We start from the raw sequence: 21,890 nt of genomic DNA, 5'->3' as shown, positions 1-21,890 counted from the left end.
GCGTGGATACCGCAGATGCCTTCATGTACTTCCCGGATCAGATAATTTGCGTCGTCGGCGTCAACACATCTTAGCAGCGGGCCGAGATATGACTTTCGGTACAATATCCCGTCTGCCATCTGATAATGTTCTGATTTATACTGGATTTTCCGCGCCTCAGCTATATTTTCTGGAAGTATCCCGGACTGTAAGTACATGATTATGGGTGTCATCCAGGACGTGGTTCCTGTTTGGATGACGCTGACTTCTCGGAGTTGGACAGATGGGTTGCTTAAAACTTCTATACGCACGTCTTTAGCTAGGTGCTGGAAGCTTGTTGACGCAAGCTTGCTTAGGGCGTCTGCCGGCTTGTTTTCACTGCGGTTTATGTGGTGCACCTTGTAAGAATAGAAGGTTTGCAGCAACGTCTTTGCTTGGTTGAGATAGAGTGCCATTATGTCGCCCTTAGCTTCGTATTGACCATTGATTTGGCCTGCTACTAACATGGAGTCCACATGTGCCTCAATGTGTCGGACTCCCATTTTGATTGCCAAACGCAAGCCGGCCAGAAAGGCTTCGTACTCTGCTTCGTTATTTGTGCTCTTGAAGTCTAGGCGTATGGCGTAAGTGAACTCGTGTTTGTCAGGGCTTACTAGCCGTAGCCCCGCGCCTGCCCCATCTTCGTTGGATGCACCGTCTGTATACAGCAGCCATGGCTCTTCGGTTTGTTTTTTCTCCGCTTTCTCCATCGCCTTACACTCTCTGTCTTTGTCATCCGGGACTTCCGTCATGAAGTCTGCCAAAACTTGGCCTTTGATCGACGGTCGTGGTCTGAAGACTACGTTGTGTCCCCCTAGCTCTATCGCCCATTTGGCCAACCTTCCTGATATTTCTGGCCTTGCTAGGATATTCCCAATATTGTAATTTGTTAGCACGTGGATGACGTGATTGGCAAAATATCGGCGCAGCCTTCTTGACGCGTGAATCAGTGCAAGGACAAGCTTTTCCATGATTGCGTATCTGGTTTCTGGGTCGGTTAAGGTTCTGGACACATAATACACAGGTGTTTGGACACCTTGTCGATCGACCAGCAATACGGCTCCAACGGCCCTGTCGGAAGCTGAGAGGTACAGGACCAAAGGCTCTCCTTTGTTTGGTGCGGTTAGAGTTGGCAGCTTGATGAGACAGTCTTTCATCTCGCGGAACGCATTTTCTGCTTCCGGAGTCCATTGGAATTGGTTTTTCTTCATGCAGTTGCGCAAGGTCTTGATGAATGGGAAGGATTTTGCTGCGTGGTTAGCTAGGAACCGATTGAGTGCTGCCAATCGTCCTGCGAGCTTTTGCATGTCTTTGACGTTTGCTGGTGAAGGCATCCTCTCTATGGCCTGGACCTTTTCTGGGTTCACCTTAAAACCATCTTTAGTGACTATGAAGCCCAAAAACTTTCCTTCCTCCATTCCGAATGAGCACTTTGCTGGATTCAGTTTGATGCTCACGCTGCGCAGCGTGTTGAAGGTCTTCTGAATATTTGCCAGCATCGCGCTCTCTTCCTTGCTCATGATTACCAGATCGTCCATGTATACTTCGATGTATTTACCGATGGCGTCACTGAATGTTTCGTTCATCAACCGTTGGTACGTAGCACCTGCATTCTTTAAGCCGAACGGCATCTTGGTGTAGCAGTATAACCCCGTTGGCGTGCGGAATGCGGTTTTATCTTCGTCTTGAACAGCCATCTGGACCTGGTGGTATCCTTTGTAGCAATCCAGGAAACATTTCCACCGGAACGTTGCCAAAGAATCTATTTTCTCGTCTATGTCTGGTAAAGCATAGCAGTCACGGGGACATGCTTTGTTCAGATCCTTGTAGTCAACACACATTCTCCAACTACCATTCGGTTTCTTTACCATTACTGGGCTTGCTACCCATGTTTGGTACCGGACTTCCCTGATGATTCCTGCGTTTAGCAGTTCCAACACTTGTTCTTTCATTGCATCATGTTTTATATCGCCTAGGTGGCGTTTGGCGTGCACCACTGGCTTGGCATCTTCGGAGACATTTAGACGATGTTCTGCTATATGCCGTGGAACACCAACCATATCAGCTGGTGTCCAGGCGAACACGTCGATGTTGTCATGCAATAATTTCTTTAGCGCCGCGCGCGTTAGATCAGACATTGCGGGCCCCAGAGTGACTGTTTGTTCTGGGTACGCGCTGTTCAATACCCATTTTTCTGCCTCTATGCGTGGTGCAGGCTTGCTTGCTTTTGCCGGCCTGATTTCATCTGTTGCTAGCACCTCTTTGCTTGCGTATATCAACGCAATGCCTGTTTCGGTTGGAAAGCCTATGGCAGAATGTGGTGCGGAACAGATCATGCTGAAATCTCCTTGGGATTCTCGTCCTAAGAGGATGTCATGTCTTGAATGTGCCGGTAGCACCATGAATGTGACTTCTTCGGTTCTTGATTTCTCCCATCAGAAAGCAATACTGGGAATGATATTTGTCCTAGGGGAAAGACGGCCTCGTTGCAGAAACCAGTTAGTGGGTAATCGACTGGTTCTAGGCGCGCCTTATCCTCTTGGTCGAATTGATTGAAGCACTGTTCATATATGATGTCTGCGGTGCTCCCGGGATCAATAAAGATGTAATCTGTTTGGTAGTGGCCGATCACCCCTGGGATGACTATTGGCCGTTTTTCTCTTAGACCTCCCCTGACAACTGGGAACACCACTTGCTTCTCGCGCCATGAATCATCCTGCGCGCGCTTGTTGTAGTTTTTTCTTGGTCGCCGTGGACCTCCTTGCACCATATGAGTTTCTAGCTTTCTGAGCTTCTTGTTGTCTGGACCTTCATCTCTTCGTTGTATCTGGCGATAATCGCGCTTCCCCCCTTTGACTAAGTGACCGAGCTTTCCGTCTCTTAGAGCTCTTTCGATTTCTTGCTTTAAGCTAAAGCAGTCATCGGTCAAGTGGCCCGTATCTTTGTGGAATTCACAGAAGAGATTTGGGTCTTGACCCCTTTTGTTGCACATTTGCAAGGGTGGTTTGAACTGATGGTTCTCTATGGCTAAAACTTCAGAAGGTGTTTTGGTTAATGGGGTCCACTGCTTTTCTCTATTTTCGCGCTTTACTTCTTTTCGGTGGGCTATCTGATTGATCGTATGGCGTGCGTCGTCCCGTGGGGGGCTTCTTTCTCTGTTCCCAGAAGCCCTCCAGGGTTGATTTCTGCCCCTTCTGTTGTTTCGATCGTTATGGTTATGTGCGCGCTGACGGTGATCGTCACTGGTCAGTTGCCTATCTGTCTGCGCAATGGTCTTGGCCGCTTCAATGAAGGTTTCCCAGTCTTTGGGTCCTCCATCTCGCCCTTTGATTCTTTTAACCAGATCGTCGCACTTGACCGCTCGCATTAAGTGTGTGCGCATCATTTTCTCTGGTATGTCTCCGATCTCTAGACATTCTTTGTTATACCTTGTAATGAAATCTTCTACACTTTCATAGTCTTTTCTCCATATGTTCAGACAATCACCCGGATCTCTGGCTTGTCTTCGCTGTTGAGAGAAGTGTGCAAGGAACTTCTCTCGGAAATCGACCCATGACTTGATTTTGCCAGCTGGTAAGTTGTCGAACCAAATGCGCGCCGCGCCAACGAATGTCTGAGCAAACAGGTGGCACCATGTTGGTAAGTTCCATCCGCCTGTTGCTCCCGCACCTTTAAATACCTGGAGGTGATCGTCTGGGTCCGTCAACCCGTTGTATTTACCCACGTTGTGTGGTAATTTCGTTTTGTCGATGGCCGCGCACGCGATTTCTCGAATGAATTTTGAATTTTCAGCCATGTCCTCAGGACGATAGCTCAAGGTGTAATCATGCTCTGCTTTAGGGTTGTACCCTGCGCGCTTGGTTGGTTTGTATGCTTCGTGTTCCGGAGGAAGTCTGCTGAACACTGTGGATTCCGCCTTGTAAGTTGGGTCGTCTTCCTCCTCTTCCCATTCTGTATTCATGTTGCGTGCGCCCAAACGGGTTTGGATCGGCCTTCGTTGTAGATTGGAGGTTTGGACGAAGTTGCTCTCTGTTTCAGCGTAAGTATCGCGCGTGTCTTGTATGCTGGGTCTTCTGACCTGTTGCACTGGTTCTCTTTCTGGTCGTAAGTTCCACGCGTTTGTCTGCTGAGCCGTGTGTGTACTCAGAGACCTTGGTTGTGGAGTTACGAATGCTGATTGGTTAGCCTGTGCTTGGAGCAAGGCTTGTTGTGCGCTGAGCTGCGTATAAACGAGGTTTATAGACGCCATTTGTTCGGCATACCAGGAAGCCAGAGTTTTTCCTTCGGGTAGCCCTAAGAGTGCAGAATAGTTGAGTTGTGCTTGTTCCGATGGCACAGAAGGGCCTGGTCCATGGCTTACAGTCTGCATCGGCGGCGGTGTTTGGTGTAATATCCCCGTTGGAGGTTGGAGAGCAGCCCCGTTTGTGGTTTGAGTGATGATTCTTGCTGGTGTTTGGAAGATGGGTCCAGTTGTGGTTTGGCTAGCAGCTCTGGACGCACTTCCAAAAATGGATGGAAACTCGTTGTTCAGCTGACCTTCTTGGATGGTCTCGTTCCTTTGACCTCGTTGGACGTGTGCTGTGTCCGAAACGAGTTCAAAGGAAGAGATTTCTCCGTCAGCTGGGTGTGAATGATTCTGGTCTGCCATTTTCACGAGTGTTTTCTAGAAGAGAAAAAGAGGTGAGAGTGGTTTTGCAAAAAAGCGGATGGCGCCAATGTTGAAACAATGGTTAACACAAGGATAACCAAGAGGGTCGTTTCACTTATGGGGTTCAACCTCTTCTCTTGCTCGTATTGGTGGCGTGAGATCTGCAAAACAGTAAACACCGTTAGTCTCGTTAAGAGGGGGGAAGGGGATTTTCCCTCTTAACCAGGCTCCGGCGTGAGAATAAGTACTGCTCTGAGATGAATAAAACAGTGTGTGTATGGAGTGAGTAAAGAGAGCCCAGATGATCAACCTGAATGATGAAGGGTCCTATTTATAGCCGGAGGGTGAAGAAGGAGGAAGCAGCTGTGCCAGCTGTGGGTGTGCGCCAGCTGTCCGACCAAGGGGAATATCTTCTTGGTCTGCTCTGTCGCGAAGGGTGTAGTGGTACACGTGGCGTCCTTGTATTCGCTTGTGCTGGGTACCTCGTACTGGTCGCGTCAGCCCTGCTCCCTGGATTGTCGCAGGCCTACGTGCCTTCTGTCAATGGTGACACGTGTTGTCCTTTATGTTGGGCAAAGCATCTTTGGTGCCAGCTGTGAACCGCCTAAATGTCTTCTGGGAGCTTCTAGAAGGTTCTGGTGATATGGGTGCCTTGTGTGCACAAAAGTGGTGTGGTCCCTGCCATGTAGGCAGGGAATTGGGACCATACCTCTTCAAGTATGTTATTATTTTTGTCACCAAGCAAAAGTATAAAATAAAGTATGATTTTCTCACATCGTTTTATAACGGAGACATACGACCGAGCGACCGCACTTATTTTAAGGCAAAGAAAAGCAATTTGACAGACATTCAAACAAATATTTGATACTGACTACTGTTAACAGTGTCTATATCAAAAACCCAAAAAGGAAACAAAGAGAAAAAAAAAAGGGTTTATTTGATTTTGATTTCTTGAAACAAGGGTTTCATTCTCTGTAAATCTTCTTCGCATACTGTCTGCAGAATAACACAAATGGAAGGTGGTAAGGGAGCAGAAGCAGGAACTTCATCTGGGTCTTCCTCAGTTGTTAATGGAGATTTGAAGAACAAACAAGCAGAGGAAATTGCTGAAAACTTGTCAAAGATTAGGGTTCTTGATAATGACCATGATGATGATGATGTTGATGTTGATGATGATGAGCAACATCAAGAGGGTTTCTCTAAGTTTGTTCCTGGTCCTCTTCTTCCTCTTAAGGAGCAGCTTGACAAGGATAAGGTTTTACTTTAGTCTTTGTTTTTTCATAAGTTATATTTTTTTTTTTTTGTTTTTACTGTTGTATAACCTAACCCTAAGGTGTTTTTAGTGATCTGTTTTAATTTAGGGTTTTGTAAAAAAAAGTGGCTTTACTCTCTTGTAATGTATATTTGTGGTTAACATATATGGTTTGCTCTGTTTCAATTTAGGGTTTGTAAAAAGGGGATTTAGCAAGCCCTTGTACACTTCTGTGGTTTGGGGCAAAATGGGTATTTCAGTTAACTTATGCTAGTTTGCTTCACTATGATAAGATTCAAATTTAGAAGTAAAAAGTTGAGATCTTGCTCTGTTTTGGAAGTGTCTTTGTTTTTTTTGAACGGTGACTTTCTTTTTGAGTGACCCAATGTCACGCCGCCTAAACGGCGGCCCTAGCCAGGATCTGCCCAGACTACGTTGTCTTAACCGGGCACGCGCTGGGTTGGTCAGACTTGGTTACGGCGTTCCCCCGGAAACCGTACTGCCTCCACACGAGATGCCTCGCTGAGTACATCTGTTCAGTTTATACAACAATGCTTCTGATTTAGGGTTTCTGTAAACTATAATGTGAGTTTTTAGTGAGTTCTCGATTTATCAAGTGCTTTGTATTTCGTCTTTTGGGGCAAAAATGGTATTTGATTTAGCTATGATTTTGTGCTTCGCCATGTCAAGATCCGAATTTGGAAGTAAATAAGTTCAAATCTTTCTCTGGTTGGGTATGATGTATGGTTGTACTTCGTGCGTTTTCAGCTTTTTGCGTCAAATTTTCGCTACAGTTTGCAAGAGTCTTGCTGACAGTAATTAATTGTGACGATTCACTATTTTGGCTTTACAGGATGATGAAAGTTTAAGGAGGTGGAAAGAGAAGCTGCTTGGTTGTGTTGAAGGCGATTTGAACGGTTAGTTTTATGACTTTTATCACTTTGATGCAACCATTTGTTATGTTCTAAAGTGTGTCTCGTTTCTAATGTCGAGTATGTATACTTTGGTTTAATAAATGCTAAACCAAGAAACAGAGGAAACAATATATGTAGAGTTCGTAAGATGTGTGACGTGTCTTTTACCATTATTTTGTGTACGGTTTGACGTAGGCTGGATCTGGCTGGGTTGACCCGTAAACACCTTTTGTCCATTTTAAATTTCTTTTAAATTGTTTTTATGTTAAATCATTATTACAATACAACATTGTAATAATCTGAATACAAACAAAATATTTAGAAGGTTGTATGTGTTAAATATATATACTAGACGACTTCAACTTGTTTTGTTTGACATGTTCCCTTTAGCTAAATTAATTTATTTCATATAAAGAAAAAAGAACGCAAATCGACCATGAGAGATTCGGTTTGCATTAAATGCAAACGCTCTCAACACATGAAGTGTTTTGGCTAAAGAACAGCTTTTTGTTCCGATGATTTTTCTTTCTAGGGGAAAAGGATCCCGAAGTGAAATTCCTCTCAATAGGAGTGATATCAAAAGATGTTGGGGAGATCACGTGTCCATTGCCGGTCAAAGAAAGTCAAAGTGGTCGCCCTCTCTTTACACTCAGGGAAGGAGTTCCGTATAGGCTTAAGCTAACATTCACTGTTCTCCACAACATTGTTTCTGGTCTCACGTGCATCAATACCGCGTGGAAAGGAGGAATCCAAGGTAATATTTTGTTATCTACATCATGCATGTATGTATACTAAGATCACTCGATTTATGTGTATATTATGTATTCATTCCATTCAGAAATTTTTATGTTAATTTGCTGCTTTGGTGACAGTGGATCGAATCAAAAGTATGTTGGGTACATTTGCTCCCCAAAAGGATGCATACGTCGAAATGTTAGACGAAGAGACCACGCCAAGTGGCATTCTTGCAAGAGGAATATACACAGCAAAATTGAGGGTAAGTTACTTTCTTGTAGATCTTATTTTTATATGTTCGACTGATTATAGAACAGATTATTTTCCCGACATTCTCATAATCTTCTTGTTATGTAATGCAGTTTGAAGATGATGATAAGAGGTGTCATTTGGAGCTTGATTATTCTTTTGAGATCAAGAAGAAAAGCTGATATTCATGTGGGAAATTTGATCCTTCATGTCTAAACATGATTTCCACTCCCAGTTTTTAACCTTTTATTACTTAAAGATGTTCGGTTTCGAGTAGAATCTTTTGCTCAATTCTAAACAAGACTGCTATATCAACTTGTACTTTGTTCAATGTAAGTTGTACTTTGTGGATTTCGTCGTTTGAAAAAGGTTGTTTCTTTAGACCATTGGGTGTGGGGAACGGCAGAGGGCCGTCCCACCCCTTTAGCCTCGTCAAACACTGCCCCCTTGGGGCCCGGCATGGCTTATCCGTCCGAATTTGGACGTTGGAGACGGGCCGGCTTTTTGAATGGGGTGGGCCCTTGAAACGGTAACTTGCAACATTTAAAAAAAAAAAAAAAATTACCCCACCATTATAAATTCAACCCCTTTTCACCCCACTTTTTTACCAAAGTACTCCCACTTTTCTCTCATTTTTATGAAAAAAAAAAACCTCTCCCAACCTTTAAAAAAATTATGGATCCCTACAACCCAAATAATCCCAACTCAAGTTCACACCCGTTTTCGTCATCCGGCTACACACCCGTAATGGACAACGCTTTTGCGGGTTACCAACAAATGCCAAACGCTTTCAACCAATACCCGTTCAACCCAATGCAAATGCAACAACCCAACATGCCGTTCAACCCATATCAAATGCAACAACCCAACATGCCACAAGCACCTCAAACACAAATCGAGGAACAAGATGATGAGATAGAGGTTGTGCTAGAAACACAACCTGAACCTTCAAAAAAGAAAAATAAAAAGGGAAAGGGTAAAAAGGAAGACGCACCGGGCAAACAAATGCAACAATGGACAAAAATTGAGGAAGAGGCGTTGGCGAAAGCATATATTAACTCTTCAACGTCTCCTATAGTCGGTAAAATATTATTATTCTTATATTATTATTCTTATTAAATATTATTTGCACATTATATTTTTATTGTTATTATTAAATATTATTTGTATATTTTTATTGTTGTTTGTTAAATATTTATTTGTACACTATATTTTTCTTACAAAATATTATTATTATTGTTACTAACTTATAGGTAACAATCAACTAAGCGATTCGTTTTGGCAAGAAGCCCTTGATATATTCCACGGGCTTATAGAACAAGGCGAGTACAGAACCATTGATTCTATCAGCTCGAAGTGGCGCAAGATGAATACGTTGATCAACCGCTTTTGTGGGTTTTATAACACAACGCGCGCCAACAAACCGAGTGGGTGGAACCGCGAAAATGTTTTCAATGAAGCGGTGCGTTTATACGAAAATGAGAGCAAAGCTCCTTTCCCACATGTCCGTGCTTGGCTAGTTGTAAAGGATCACCCAAAATGGAAGGGATGTCAAAATGAGGTTGCACAAGCGAAACGAGCAACGAAACGGTCTAAAACTTCCGAGTCAGGAAGTTATAGCGTTGGAGGCTCAACCGGTCGTTGCCAAATAAATATCAACGACGAGCCCGACTATGAGGAGGAGCCGATTGAAGATGGAGAACGTCCCCCAGGAAGGGACAAAAGTAAAAAAATAGCGGCTGAAAAAAGGAAACAAGCCGCATCAGGAAGTGGTGGTGGTTCGAGGTTGGAAGGTGTTATGGCGGAGTTAAAATCATTCAAGGAAATCTTTAACGACAGGCAAACCGAGAAGGTAAATATTAAAAAAAAAACTAGCCGAGGAGAAGCTAAAAAAGCAACAAGAAGCGCAGGAGTTAGAGGAATGGAAAATAATGACCACCGACCTTAGCTCTTATCCACCGGAAGACCGTCTCATTTTACAAATGATGAAGGACAAAATTAGGAAAAAATGGAGTGGGGGAGGGTAGTTTTAATTTAAATGTAACTTTAGGTTTTTTTTAAGTGTGTTTTTTTTTTTTTAATTTAAATGTAACTTTAGGTTTTTTTTAGGTGTGTTTTTTTTTTATTTAATGTAACTTTAGGTTGTTTTTTTAGGTTTTATTTAAATGTAACTTTTTTTATTTTTATTTACTTTGTTTTCATTAATTAATTAAATCAAATAAATAATAATAATAAAAAAAAATAAAGGAGAAGCATCCCCACAACCTTGGATAGTCTTCAAGGGGAGGGTCCTTCTCCTTTGCCTACGTGGCGCTTATGTGAAGGATAGTCCTTTGGAGACTATCCTCCCCCATACCCAATGGTCTTACAAAAGATAGTTTCATATATTGTTGAAAAGATTGTACCTTTAAATTACCTAAAAAATTAAACCTGCTCAACTGATTTGAGTATTATAGACCGAACCAGTAAAAAAACAGTCAAAATTAATCAAAACCGGTTTGAACCTGAATCGAACCAGCAACAAACCAGTCAACAAACTGAATGAACATGAACCTATTAAGGGTTGCAAATCGATTTGTGCACCTCTACAACACATGTACAAGCAGTGTACAGCATATTGTACAAGTCACATCACGATAACTAGTATCATAAGTGTAAGTCGATGATCCCGAAGTATACAAACTATCAAACTTTCACCGTATGTAATAAAAATGACCAAATATTTGACTTTTAATACGCATAGACAAAATTCCGACTTAAGACAAACATGATGAATGATACTTCATACATGCTTCAATAACTAATGGCGGCGAAATGCTTCAAAAGAAAAGAAAAGGCCTTCTACTGGACGGTCATCAATCTCCTGTATGTATGGTGTATAGTTCATCATGACACATCAACGGGATTATCATGTACCTGGATATGATTCCAGGATCATATCCCACCACCGTCATTCATCAAAAACCGGACCATCAACTACCTCAAGATTTTTATACATAACTCAGAAGGAGATCAGCTGAAGAGCTTCTGACCCTGCAACTTTGACCCAAGTGTACATCTCCAAAAACATATCTGCACCATTATTTTTACATACATAAACCGTCATTATATACACACACACACATAAATCATAATGTTAAAAGCCAGATTTACCTATATTCACAATACTCAGGCCATGCACAACGGGCTTTCCCATAATCCCAATAACAATCTTCATCTCTCAAAGGTCCACGCTTACCTGTTAAACTCACACGTCAAATTTTGAAAATACCTAATAGAGGGATCTAGAAAGAAGATATACGGACCTTTCGTAACAAATTTTGATTTCTTATCGGGATGAATATCATGCCACATCTCAAGCCATAACTCCCGCATAAGAATAGGGGATCTCACAATGTTCCTATGATTTGCTGCCACCCGTGTCTTACACTCGATTAAAATATTTCCATATGATTTTATCAAAATGTGATTAACTAATTATATACCTTTATCAAGTTCCCAAACAGCTGTCCTTTGTCCTGGAAGGCTTTCAGAATCTTCATAATAAGTTATATATTTAACACGAGGAGATCTTGTCATGTTCGGGATTATGTCTGCTCCTGGATGGTGTTCTACATCTAAATGCACTTGCACGTCTTCCCCTTCATGCTCTGACTGAAACGATAACAAAATAATTCTCAACTGTGAATATATAAATATTTTTCTTGATTATTAGGCAGGTTTACCATAAAGTTAAACTATAAATAAATACTACAACATATAGAGTAACCATCAAGGGTTTTGGCATAGAGTAATTTTCGTCCCTGAGGTTTGGCCAGTTTTGCGACTTTTGTCCAAAAGTTTGTTTTTGCGCATCTGGATCCAAAAGGTTTGAAATCTTGCCATTTTCATCCAGCTCGTTAACTCCATCCATTTTTCTTTGTTAAGTCAGGGGTATTTCTGTCTTTTTTGCTAACTTAAAGGGCAATTTGATCTATTTCACTTTATATAAAAAAGATTGAATACCCTTAAAAAAAAGACCGAAGTGCCCTTTAAGTTAACAAAAAAAGACGGAAATACCCCCGACTTAACGGAGAGAAATGGATGGAGTTAACGAGCCGGATGAAAATGGCAAGATTTCAAACCTTTTGGATCCAGATGCGCAAAAACAAACCTTTGGATGAAAGTCGCAAAACTGGCCAAACCTCAGGGACAAAAACGACATTTTACTATTTGGCATATTACCTGAGGAGTTCTTGTTATGTTAACTTTAGATCCCAGCCAATTCTTGCAATAAGAAAGAGAATTATACGGTACCTGTAACCAACTTTATGTTTGTTAATTTCAAGGTAATATGATAAACCTAACTTAAAACATCAATTAAAAACTCTTAGCTTACCGTCTCATCACCACTTGCAGCCCCAGGATTTCCTTCAATCAAATTCCCAGACCTATACGAAATAAAAGAATTAATTTCATGTTATTCTTATAAGATATTATAATAAATAGAATCCTAAACATGGTAAAAGAGTGTTACCTGGTATACAAAGATCCTTCAAACTCATAAACAACATCGGTCATAATCCAGTTGTCGGGATAAGGCTTGCCACTTGGTGCAAAATAGTAACCAACCTATTTCAAATAAGTAGTATATAAGGTTCCGGTCCTATGTATTCTAAGGTTTAGTATCTTAATTGGTACCTCGGTTCTTGAATCTACTCCATATATACAAAAGATGTTTTTCAAAGGTGGTCTCTCCCAAGGTGTCAGCGGATTTATAACGGGATCATTATGATATAACCTGGATAATAAAGAGTTCGGTTTCAAATCGTTGCGGAAATATGTTGTAAAAAACAATTATTCGTTACTCACTTGTCTAATTGGTGAAGAAGCCTTTTGCTATCGGGATCATAATCCTCAATCGCTTTAAAAAACGTCCCGTCTGCTATCTCACGAGCAGAAAACGATAGCTGAGTGGGTACCCCGCATTCCATGTTAGATAAATTTGCTTGCATTTTATCTCCAAAGGACGGATAAGCTTCTGCTGCAATATTAAAAACCATCGATATAGTCAACATCAAGCGAATTAAAAAAAAAAAAAATTAATCAGACTCGTTCAGTCGTTCCATACCTACAACAGACGGGATCTCAATATTGATTATGTTTGTTGGAAAACCAGAATAGTTTAACCGATATTCAAGGTCATCACACTGATATACACTGTGTTTTTTTCTGCGCCCACCGGAAAAATGCTTTGAGTACACCTTTTCACTTGTACAATGCTCTGAAAACGGCGACATCCATAGTGAAGAGCCAAATGAATTGAACATCAATCGGGCTGTCCCCTCGGGTATAGGAAGACCAAAAGTGGAACCAGATAGTGTTGCTTCTACAGTTTGAACTGAACCAAGAAGAGGAGCTCCTGAAATTAAGAACCAAGAAAACGTCAATACGTAAATCATCCCCTAAAGCTGGTAGTGACGTGTAATCGTGTATATGTGATTTGTATTTGACCAAAAGAAGCCCATCGTACCAACAGCAAAGTAGGCATGAATATGATCATCTAGCCACTGGATATATCGTTTGGGGGAAATTTCTAGCTTCAACCACTCTAAAAAGTACCGAAAAACGTTGTTACCCAGTGAATGGGCGAATACAATGGACGGACCACCACGATGTTTAAGTGCTATTTCGAATGTAACTCTGCAAATAAACAGACACCATGGTTTTTAATAAATTGGCATAAAGGGTGCAAGAAAAGTAATTCGACGTATATACGAACTTGAGCTTGTGGAAGTACAAATCCCGCTCCTCGAGCTTTGACGGTGACAGTCTCCAATCATATGGAACGGCAAGAATAGCGTTTGCCTCGATCCCAAATTCAATGCACCATTTAATCCATTCCTTCCACACTGATGAAAGTGGGCCTGGAATTTACGAATTTGTTTACAGATGTACATATGTTCATGCAATAAAAGAAAAGGTCAAAATGAGAAATGAAGATACATTACCTGTTATATACCCTGGGTCAAGCTCTGTGATGGCGGAAAGGCCACTATCTGGTCGGGATTTGCATTCAGAGTGATCGGTTTGGTTGTAAGGATCCAACATCATGCACTTAAGCCAGCAATTCATTGCAGAAAGACACTGCATGGTAGATTGTAGCCTTCTTCTATCATCCACCGACATTATCGGATAAAAATGAGAAATATGTTGCACTTACTTCTGCTATAGCATAAATATAGACAGGAGTGCAATGAAATTTGACTTTTATTGAACATAACATGTCTTGTTAAGTCATTTCACTTATTCACGTCTTTACGTTATTCTAAAGCATAGATCCTAATTTAAAACCATATAATCAATTACAAAAGTCGATCTGTTACTTCACACACCATGTTAGGATTGTGGTCCCTAATTGTATGTAGATGAGTATATACAAGTAATATGCACTTCATTTTCTCTATAATATCCTGTCGTAAACAAAAAGTAGAACGAAAACACGATAACTTAAAAGAAGCATATTAAAAAGCTCCAAAAGTTGATCCTCATAATGGATTCAGTCAGGTAACCTTTTTACTTTCATTTAGCACATGTTACAATCCAATATGTGACATCTAATCTCAAAAATAAAGTATGATCCAACAATCAATAACAGCATAACAGAATCAAAATAGCTTCAATTAGATATGCTATCCTCCATAAATTAATAACCACACGTGACGGTTGCTTGATCAACAATTAACAAAAACAGTTAATTGAAAGAAAACATACTTTGGTGGTATCGAGCCAGACCAAATCGAGAGGATTGAAATCAAGAGGAGAGAAAGGGCAATCCAAAATAGACCATGCTCGAAGCTGAGTAGACGCAAAACCTGGTATTATTATCCCCGATAACTTGGAGTAATCGCCTTTCAACTGGCTACCGTTCACGACGCCACCCGCGATAACCAGCACCACGGCGATCAACTTGAAACCGCCTCTCATTCGCCCTTACTCCGTCCGTCGGGAGGGTTAGGTTAGTTAGTTGGGGATTTGAATGATTTTTATAATTTCATCGGAGGAGACTGACTGACTTTTCGTCGCCGCCGGGGAACTGGAAGCATGGATTGTTTGATTTTTTTTCTTTTTTTTTTTTTTAAATTGTTGTTTATGTTTATTGATTACATTTTTGTATCTTCTAATAAATACACGATGATTTTCAGATCAAAATGAAGATGAAATAAATTTGGTTTTATAAACTACTAAATTAACTTAGACGGAGCGGCATATATCGATATTTTCTAATTAACCATCCGGTCGTAATGTTTGGCAACTTCTGAATAGTTAAGTGCTGAACTAGTAAGAGCTCTGAATCATTAAAATCCAGTATAATACTTAACCATTCAGAGGCAAATGTTTAACTAATTCAGATTAGAGGTCTTAACCATTCAGACTACCATTCAGAGGCAAATGTCTGAACCATTCAGACATCTGCTTGCGAAACAAACAGTCTGAACCATTAAGTGCTGAACCAGTAAGATGTCTGAACCATTAAGAGCCCCATTAAGAGATAAACAAACGGCCCCTAAGTTTTGGTATATTTTTTTTTTGGTGAACACCTCGTAATGGGTGTGCATGGTTCAATGTTTTTACAACTATTTTTCATTCGGTTTAATGGTCCCACCGTCAGTGGCGGAACTAGCCAAAAAATTTCAGAGGTATCCCATTTTTTACCATATATTGTCGCATGACCAAAAGTATTAACTTATTGTTAGGATCTGAGTTTGGATTGATTGTGATTTGTGTTTGAATTTAGATGAACAAATGAAAGAGTAGTGCAGCGGAATTTAATGGAACCAAACTTTTCACAATCAAACAGAAGAAATGCTATCAATCATACATTTTCTAACACTGAATCAAATGATTAAATATATTTTTAAACTCTGATTACAATGTGTGTATGATATGCAAACTCCCCCTCAGCCTGAGCTCAGTGTTTGTTCGTGCAGAAAGAAGATGGTGAATGAGCTAAACAGAACAGTACAGAGTACTGTTCTATTTATAGGCACTTGCAAACCACTGAGCATCAAAGCTGACGTCACCATGAAAGTGACATCTAACCTCCTAACAAACTATAACCTCTGATCTATACAAACACTGCTATGCTAACTACTGATATTACATTTCAATGCATAAACTAAACATAAACTGCTGCTGCATCCTTCCACTTCTGTGAACCCAACAGTACTTGTCATGATCAGCAGTGCTTGAACCAAGGCAGTAGATTGAGCAGCAGAGCTTTAGTTCTTTTATCAGACTTTGTCTTGGTCAGCAGTTGTAGGTCAGCAGATTGCATGATCAGCAGATAGGAGGTCAGCAGATGTTGAAATCACTTTCAAGGGGAGAGACTTGCAACCAAACATCTGCTTATTCTGAATCTACTGCTGTGATCCAGTTTTGGCTTTTATTATCTGTTCCTTTGGTAGGGTTCAATCCCAACAATCTCCCCCTGGAACAGATAATGCCAAAACTCTCCATTATTGTAGATTTTTATTTCCTCAACAACAGTTCCCTTATTTGCCCTTTGAATTGTAGTTCAAAGGTTAAGGCATCTGTATCATCTTCATCCCTGCTAAGTGGAAGATCAAGGAGATCCTGCAAATCTTCAAGTCTCAGGCCAAGAGCTTGTTCCCTTGTAAATTTCTTCACTTCGCCATCTGCCCTGACTATAGTCAATACGTGGTTCTGTTTATCAGTTTTTCACTCTTTTATTTTTAGGCGAGATGGGTTTCTTGGGAGATTTTTATTTGTTAAGGAGTTTGGTGAGGCTGGCCTATTCATAATTGGCTGAGCAGTATGTGCAGATTTTTCCAGTTCAGATTCTTCTTTCAACATTAACAACAGGCCCTTTTTCACAATGGCATTTCCAGTAAGAATCTCTTGAACTGTTTCAGAACCTAACTGGCTTTGTCTCCTTCTTTTGTAGATGGCAGTACCAGCAGGAGCAGTGGTTCTTTTGAGATGTGGCTTTGATGATCCTTTCGAAACCTCTGCTTTGGAGTAATCAGGCTTTTGTGGAGCTGTTGGTTCTTTCTTCCTTAGCTCTTCCAACCTTTTGTAGGTGGCCCTGACCCTCGCTTCTCCCTACTTAGACACAGAGTTCTTTGACCCATATTCAGCAATTATCAGCTCCTCTTTCATTCTCTTCAGCTCTAAAGCTTTATCAGCTTCAACCCTTTTGAATTTTTCAGGGGGAGTCTGCTCGACCTTATTCTTGATCATTTCATGAATCCTGGCTACTTCCTCTTCAAGCTCAGGAATGGTCCAGTTTCTGAACATGTGTTTCTCCCCCTTGTATGTCTTGTAGGTCATTATATTTTCAATGTAGTCTTTTCTCAAGGACTCATCTGCCCTTTCAGAGATTTGCTGACATACATTTTTTGCAAATTGTTCCAAAGCTTTGACCTGTGTAAGTAGAAACTGATAGTTTTGTTGATACTCTCTATCAGATTTCCCTTGTTTGTTTTTGATTGAGATATCCTCTGCTTGCTTGGCCTTGATTTTCAAGTATTCTTCAATATTAGTTGGCCTGGGATATCCTTCAATCGATGGCAAGCTCCTTTTGGCAGGGTCATCCTCATAGTAGAAAGACTTAATTTCATCTCTGACTGTCACAAGTTCAAGAGGAAATTGAACACCTGCAGGAGGTAAGGGTTTGTACAGTTGAGCTGAAGAGAGAGGAATGGGTTTTGAAACTGTGACAAGTGCTTGGGTTTTTGAAGCTTTTGGTGGTGGTGATGGAGAATCATCATCTGATATGACAACCCTTCTCCTTTTTATTTTAGGGAGGGCAGATGATATTTTGGGTGGATCAGTGGGAGTGATTTGGATGGCAGTGGTTTGTGACTGACTAACAGCTGTTGAAACAACTGGTATTTCAACCACTGTTGTCATTACAGCAGATGTTTTGACATCTGCTGTCTTCTGCTTTAGGGCAGGAACTGATGGTGGTGGTAAAGTAGTGGTAGTGGTGTGTGTTGAAGTGGTGTGTGTTTGAGTGGGAGCAGTTGTTGTAACAACTGTTTGGGTGGAGGTTTGATGTTGGTGGCTTTTGGACAGTGGTTTTGGAGTGTGCTTTTGAAGGCTGGATGGTGTGGATTTGGGTTTCCTTACTTTTCTAGTAAGATTTCTTTTTGGAATTGGATTTTGATCATCCTTTTCACCAGAACAACCCTGCGCATTCAGCTTCATGAAAGCTCTTTTCTCCCCATTCCACCTTGCTAGATCCTTTGCCGCTCTATCCTTCTTTACACTTATGACAGCATCATCAAGTGCATTTTTGGTAACATCAACCTTTTTACTACCATCTGGCAAAGGAATATCTCTGAGCATTGCATCCTTTTCTGTGTCAAGGTATAGCCCATTATCAATCCCCTTCTTTACCCACTCCTTCATTTTCTCCCCCTTTTTGGCATTATCTGCAGAGAGGTCATCAATATAAAGTACAGTCGGAGGAGCAGTGCCAGTGGTTTTCAGCAAATGGGCCTTAAGAGCCTTCGTGTCATCGTTTGTATCCCTGAACCTAGACTCCATTGCCTTTTTGAGCTCTTGAACATGTTTGGCATGTTGGTGCTCGGCCAACTGAAATTGTTGATGGAGAAAAGGTTGAAAGAGGTTCCAGAGCTCATTTGTAACATCTGCTGGTGATGGAGCAGGTGTTTAAGATGGAACAGCAGTGGATGGTACCTTTTGAATTGTTAACAACTGTTGCAACATTTCTTTAATTTCTACAACAGATGTATCCAATTTTTCAACACGTTCCGTCAATTCTTGGTACTTTAAACCATCACCCAATTTAATGGGATCATCTGATTTCCCACTAGTAGTGGTTTTATCAGAAGTTGAAGTAGGGAGTGTACTCCAAACATCAACAACTGATGCCCCTTTTTCTTGGTACTGGGGTCTTCTTCCTTCAACACTTGATAATCTTTTGATGTTACCAGTGGTTAGTACAAACTCACTGGCAGATAACAGAGGTGTTATAGAAGGAATTGCCTCCAAGGAAGTCTTATTGATGTAACCACTGTCCAAGTGTAAACCTGTAGGTTCAACACTTGTAGTGGCTACTTCACTTGGAATACCACCAAGAGTTACGTGTAACTCAAGGGGTGTAACCTCCTCAGGTTGTGTTGGTGGGTTAGCAAAGATTGATACATCAAGCCCAGTCTCTTGTTGAGGTATTTTCTCATGAACAGGTGATTGAGAAGGACTGGTTTGTGCTAGGTTCAAATCAATTGCATCCAACAGCAGTTTGGTGTTTGGTGGAATTGGGGATGTGAAGGTAGGTTTAGAAAGTGGAATTGCCCTGGATATTGGGTTGTGGAGGATGGAAACGAGTGCTTCTAGAGCCTCATGATGTAGTGACCCTGTGTGTACAACCTGTTCTTTTTGTGAAGAGACAGGAAGAGTTTCAGGTATAGGTTGAGATATTTCTACCAACTGCTGTGAGGAAGTAGCAGCAGTGGTTTGTTGTGATTTTTGTGCAATCACAGGCAGTTACTCTGGTATCTCATCCTCCAGAGTTGCCTTTTTGATGGGTTTGGGGGGTTTTTGATTTTTCTTTTTCTGTGGTTTTTTGGTGATTTTAGGTGTGGGTTTCAAGACAGTTGTTTGGCTGCCTTGATCACCTTGAGCAGTGGGCTCAGCAGCAGATATCTGAGGAGCAGTGTTTGCTGCTAAAGTCTGCTCAGGCACCTCTGCTTGTGTTTTACAAGGTGCTAACATTCTTGAAAATGTTTCAGTAGTTAAGCTGTTTATTTGAAAAGATTCACCTTGGTTTATTACCGCAATATCATCCTTACTGAACTTTTTCTCAAAATAATAACTTAAAAATCTTGGGAACAGTAAGAATGATTTTGTTTCAACATTTTTAACCAAATCATTGAAAATTGCCTTGGAGTAGTTAAGATTTTCTCCTTGTAAAATAACATACCCCAAGTTTTGAATTTTCATTGGTATTTCATTAAAGGAAGTGGTTTTGTTTGAAACACACATGAGAAGGGTATGAAATAAAAATCTGGTTGCAGAAGGGAAGAAACCTTTTTGTAAGGTGTCCCTCTTCATTGTGTCTGCATACCCTCTCTCAATGAAGTCAATTTTTAATTCGTTTTTAGGGAAAGAGTCTTTACCTTGCAGATCATTGAGTTGAAAGACTTCAGATATTGATTGCGGTGTTATTCGGACTGCTTTCTTCTGCAAAGTAGAGTTAATGGCTATGACATCTTTTCCTTGTTTTTCAAGGATGCAATTTTTCCAAAACTCTCTCTGAGTTTGCAGGTAAATCGGTGCATCAGCGGTTAACAAAGTTTTGTACTTTGAGGCATTGAGCAGATCGAGGATGGAATCAAATGTGTCGATGGTACCGGGTTTTGTGAGAAGACCCAGTAGATTATGAGATGATTTGTGTGGGATTTCGGTGGAGGTAGCCTTTTGAGATGCCCCTTTAGAAGCTTTTGCGGATGATTTCGATTTTGTCATTTTGAAGATGAGAATCGAAGATGAAATTGTGAAGGAATTTGACGAAATGTGATGGAAACTGCTTTGAGAAGAGAATTTTTGAGAATTCAATTCGACAGTGAAACCTTGTTTGGGTGTTGAAAAGGGGGTTTTATAGAAGAAGAGTGAATGCTGACGTGGCAGCAGTTACAAAAGGTCTGACCCCTAAGTACTGCCCGCATGCCATCCCCTGGTGAGGTGAAGGACAGTACTTTTAGACAGTACAGGTTGTGAAAACAACTGGTGAAGACAGTAGTTGTAGTGATAATGGATGACAGTGGATGCTTTTTACCATCAGTAGATAACCTAGCAGTGGATGCACCACTGATTTTGACCATCAGTGGTTAACCAAAGAAAATGAGAACAGGGGATGACTTTCAGCAGAGGACAGACTTTTGTAGCAGCACAGACTTTTGAACCCATCAGTGGTTATGGCAGACTTTTAGGATTTTAATGAAAAATTCATTTTTAGCTATTTTTAAGGATGGATTTTTGATTTTCTGAAAACATTTTAATGCTTTTATTCATAGAAAAACAGGATTTTGCCTGTTATTCCATGTTGAGCATACCAATCCTAGAGATCAAGCTTTCAAAGGTAGATGTGTCTAATGCTTTGGTTAGCACATCTGCCAGCTGATCCTTAGTTGGAACATGATGCAGAGAAATCAAACCTTTTTCATAGCAATCCCTCACAAAGTGATGTCTGATGTCGATATGTTTGGTGGTTGAATGGGAAACTGGATTTTTGATGATATTTTCTGCTGCCTGGCTGTCCAACATGAGTGGGGTCTTCAAGGCAGTGATACCAAAATCCAGTAACTGATTTTGAAGCCAGAGCAGTTGGGCTGTACAGCTTGCAGCAGCTATGTATTCTACCTCAGCAGTGGATGTGGAAACAGCTGCTTGCTTTTTGCTTTGCCAAGACACTAAGCAATTGCCTAGGAATTGGCACCCTCCTGAAGTGGACTTCCTTGTTTTATCACATCCAGCAAAGTCACTATCTGAGAAACCTGAAAGCTCAATTTTACCATCAGCTGGATACCAGATACCTAGTGTGGGAGCACCTTTGAGGTATCTGAATATCCTTTTTACAGCAATAAGGTTTGACTTTCTAGGGGATGATTGGGATCTTGCACAGACACATGTTGCAAACATGATATCTGGTCTAGATGCAGTTAGGTACAATAAAGACCCAATCATGCTTCTATATAAGGTCTGATCAACCAAATCATCCTTTTCTTCAGACATGACCAATTTGTTGGTTGCAATGGGTGTACTACATGGCTTACAATCATTCATATCAAATTTCTTTAAAAGTTCTTTTGCATATTTGCCTTGATGAATGAAAGTGCCATTTTGCAGCTGCTTTACTTGGAGACCAAGAAAGCACTGGAGTTCACCCATTACACTCATTTCAAACTCAGCTGTCATGAGTTGTCTGAACTCTTCACATATTTTATTACATGTGCTTCCAAAAATGATGTCATCCACATAAATCTGGACAATCATCAAATCCTTTCCTCTCCATTTTAAAAACAGTGTTTTATCAATCCTGCCT

General features: G+C 40.9%; 4 protein-coding genes across 7 annotated transcripts; 2 read left to right on the top strand and 2 right to left on the bottom strand.

The window, feature by feature from the left end:
* Positions 1–2,380: 2,380 nt before the first annotated feature.
* Positions 2,381–3,979, bottom strand: LOC110933646. The gene has a single exon (XM_022176858.1). The coding sequence runs from the start codon at positions 3,977–3,979 to the stop codon at positions 2,381–2,383; it is 1,599 nt and encodes a 532-aa protein (XP_022032550.1).
* Positions 3,980–5,452: 1,473 nt separating this feature from the next.
* Positions 5,453–8,184, top strand: LOC110936788 (rho GDP-dissociation inhibitor 1). Its single transcript, XM_022179188.2, has 5 exons — positions 5,453–5,921; positions 6,772–6,835; positions 7,365–7,586; positions 7,705–7,829; positions 7,930–8,184. Exons 1-5 carry the CDS (start codon positions 5,679–5,681, stop codon positions 7,996–7,998), a joined length of 723 nt encoding a protein of 240 aa, XP_022034880.1. The 5' UTR covers positions 5,453–5,678; the 3' UTR covers positions 7,999–8,184.
* A 158-nt stretch (positions 8,185–8,342) lies between these two features.
* On the top strand, positions 8,343–9,921 carry LOC110936787. Its single transcript, XM_022179187.2, has 2 exons — positions 8,343–8,897; positions 9,070–9,921. The coding sequence occupies exons 1-2, from the start codon at positions 8,492–8,494 to the stop codon at positions 9,762–9,764; spliced, it is 1,101 nt and encodes a 366-aa protein (XP_022034879.1). The 5' UTR covers positions 8,343–8,491; the 3' UTR covers positions 9,765–9,921.
* A 492-nt stretch (positions 9,922–10,413) lies between these two features.
* Positions 10,414–14,969, bottom strand: LOC110936789 (phospholipid--sterol O-acyltransferase). 4 transcript variants are annotated; one of them, XM_022179190.2, is made up of 14 exons: positions 14,570–14,969; positions 13,807–13,942; positions 13,578–13,722; positions 13,329–13,498; positions 12,927–13,217; positions 12,668–12,836; positions 12,497–12,596; positions 12,333–12,427; positions 12,195–12,246; positions 12,041–12,112; positions 11,302–11,470; positions 11,122–11,226; positions 10,970–11,054; positions 10,414–10,888 (listed from the first exon to the last, which is right to left on the bottom strand). In XM_022179190.2, the coding sequence occupies exons 1-14, from the start codon at positions 14,780–14,782 to the stop codon at positions 10,807–10,809; spliced, it is 1,884 nt and encodes a 627-aa protein (XP_022034882.1). In that variant the 5' UTR covers positions 14,783–14,969; the 3' UTR covers positions 10,414–10,806. The 4 variants fall into 4 exon arrangements, with proteins under 4 accessions (XP_022034882.1, XP_022034881.1, XP_022034883.1 ...); XM_022179189.2 differs by having other exon boundaries at positions 12,668–12,839; positions 14,570–14,968; XM_022179191.2 differs by having other exon boundaries at positions 12,668–12,839; positions 13,807–13,967; positions 14,570–14,709.
* Positions 14,970–21,890: the final 6,921 nt, after the last annotated feature.

Source organism: Helianthus annuus, chromosome 4 (genome assembly GCF_002127325.2).
Source record: "Helianthus annuus cultivar XRQ/B chromosome 4, HanXRQr2.0-SUNRISE, whole genome shotgun sequence".
Lineage (NCBI taxonomy): Eukaryota > Viridiplantae > Streptophyta > Magnoliopsida > Asterales > Asteraceae > Helianthus > Helianthus annuus.
Note: the sequence above shows the minus strand (reverse complement) of the source record. Positions and strands in the feature narration are given on the sequence as shown.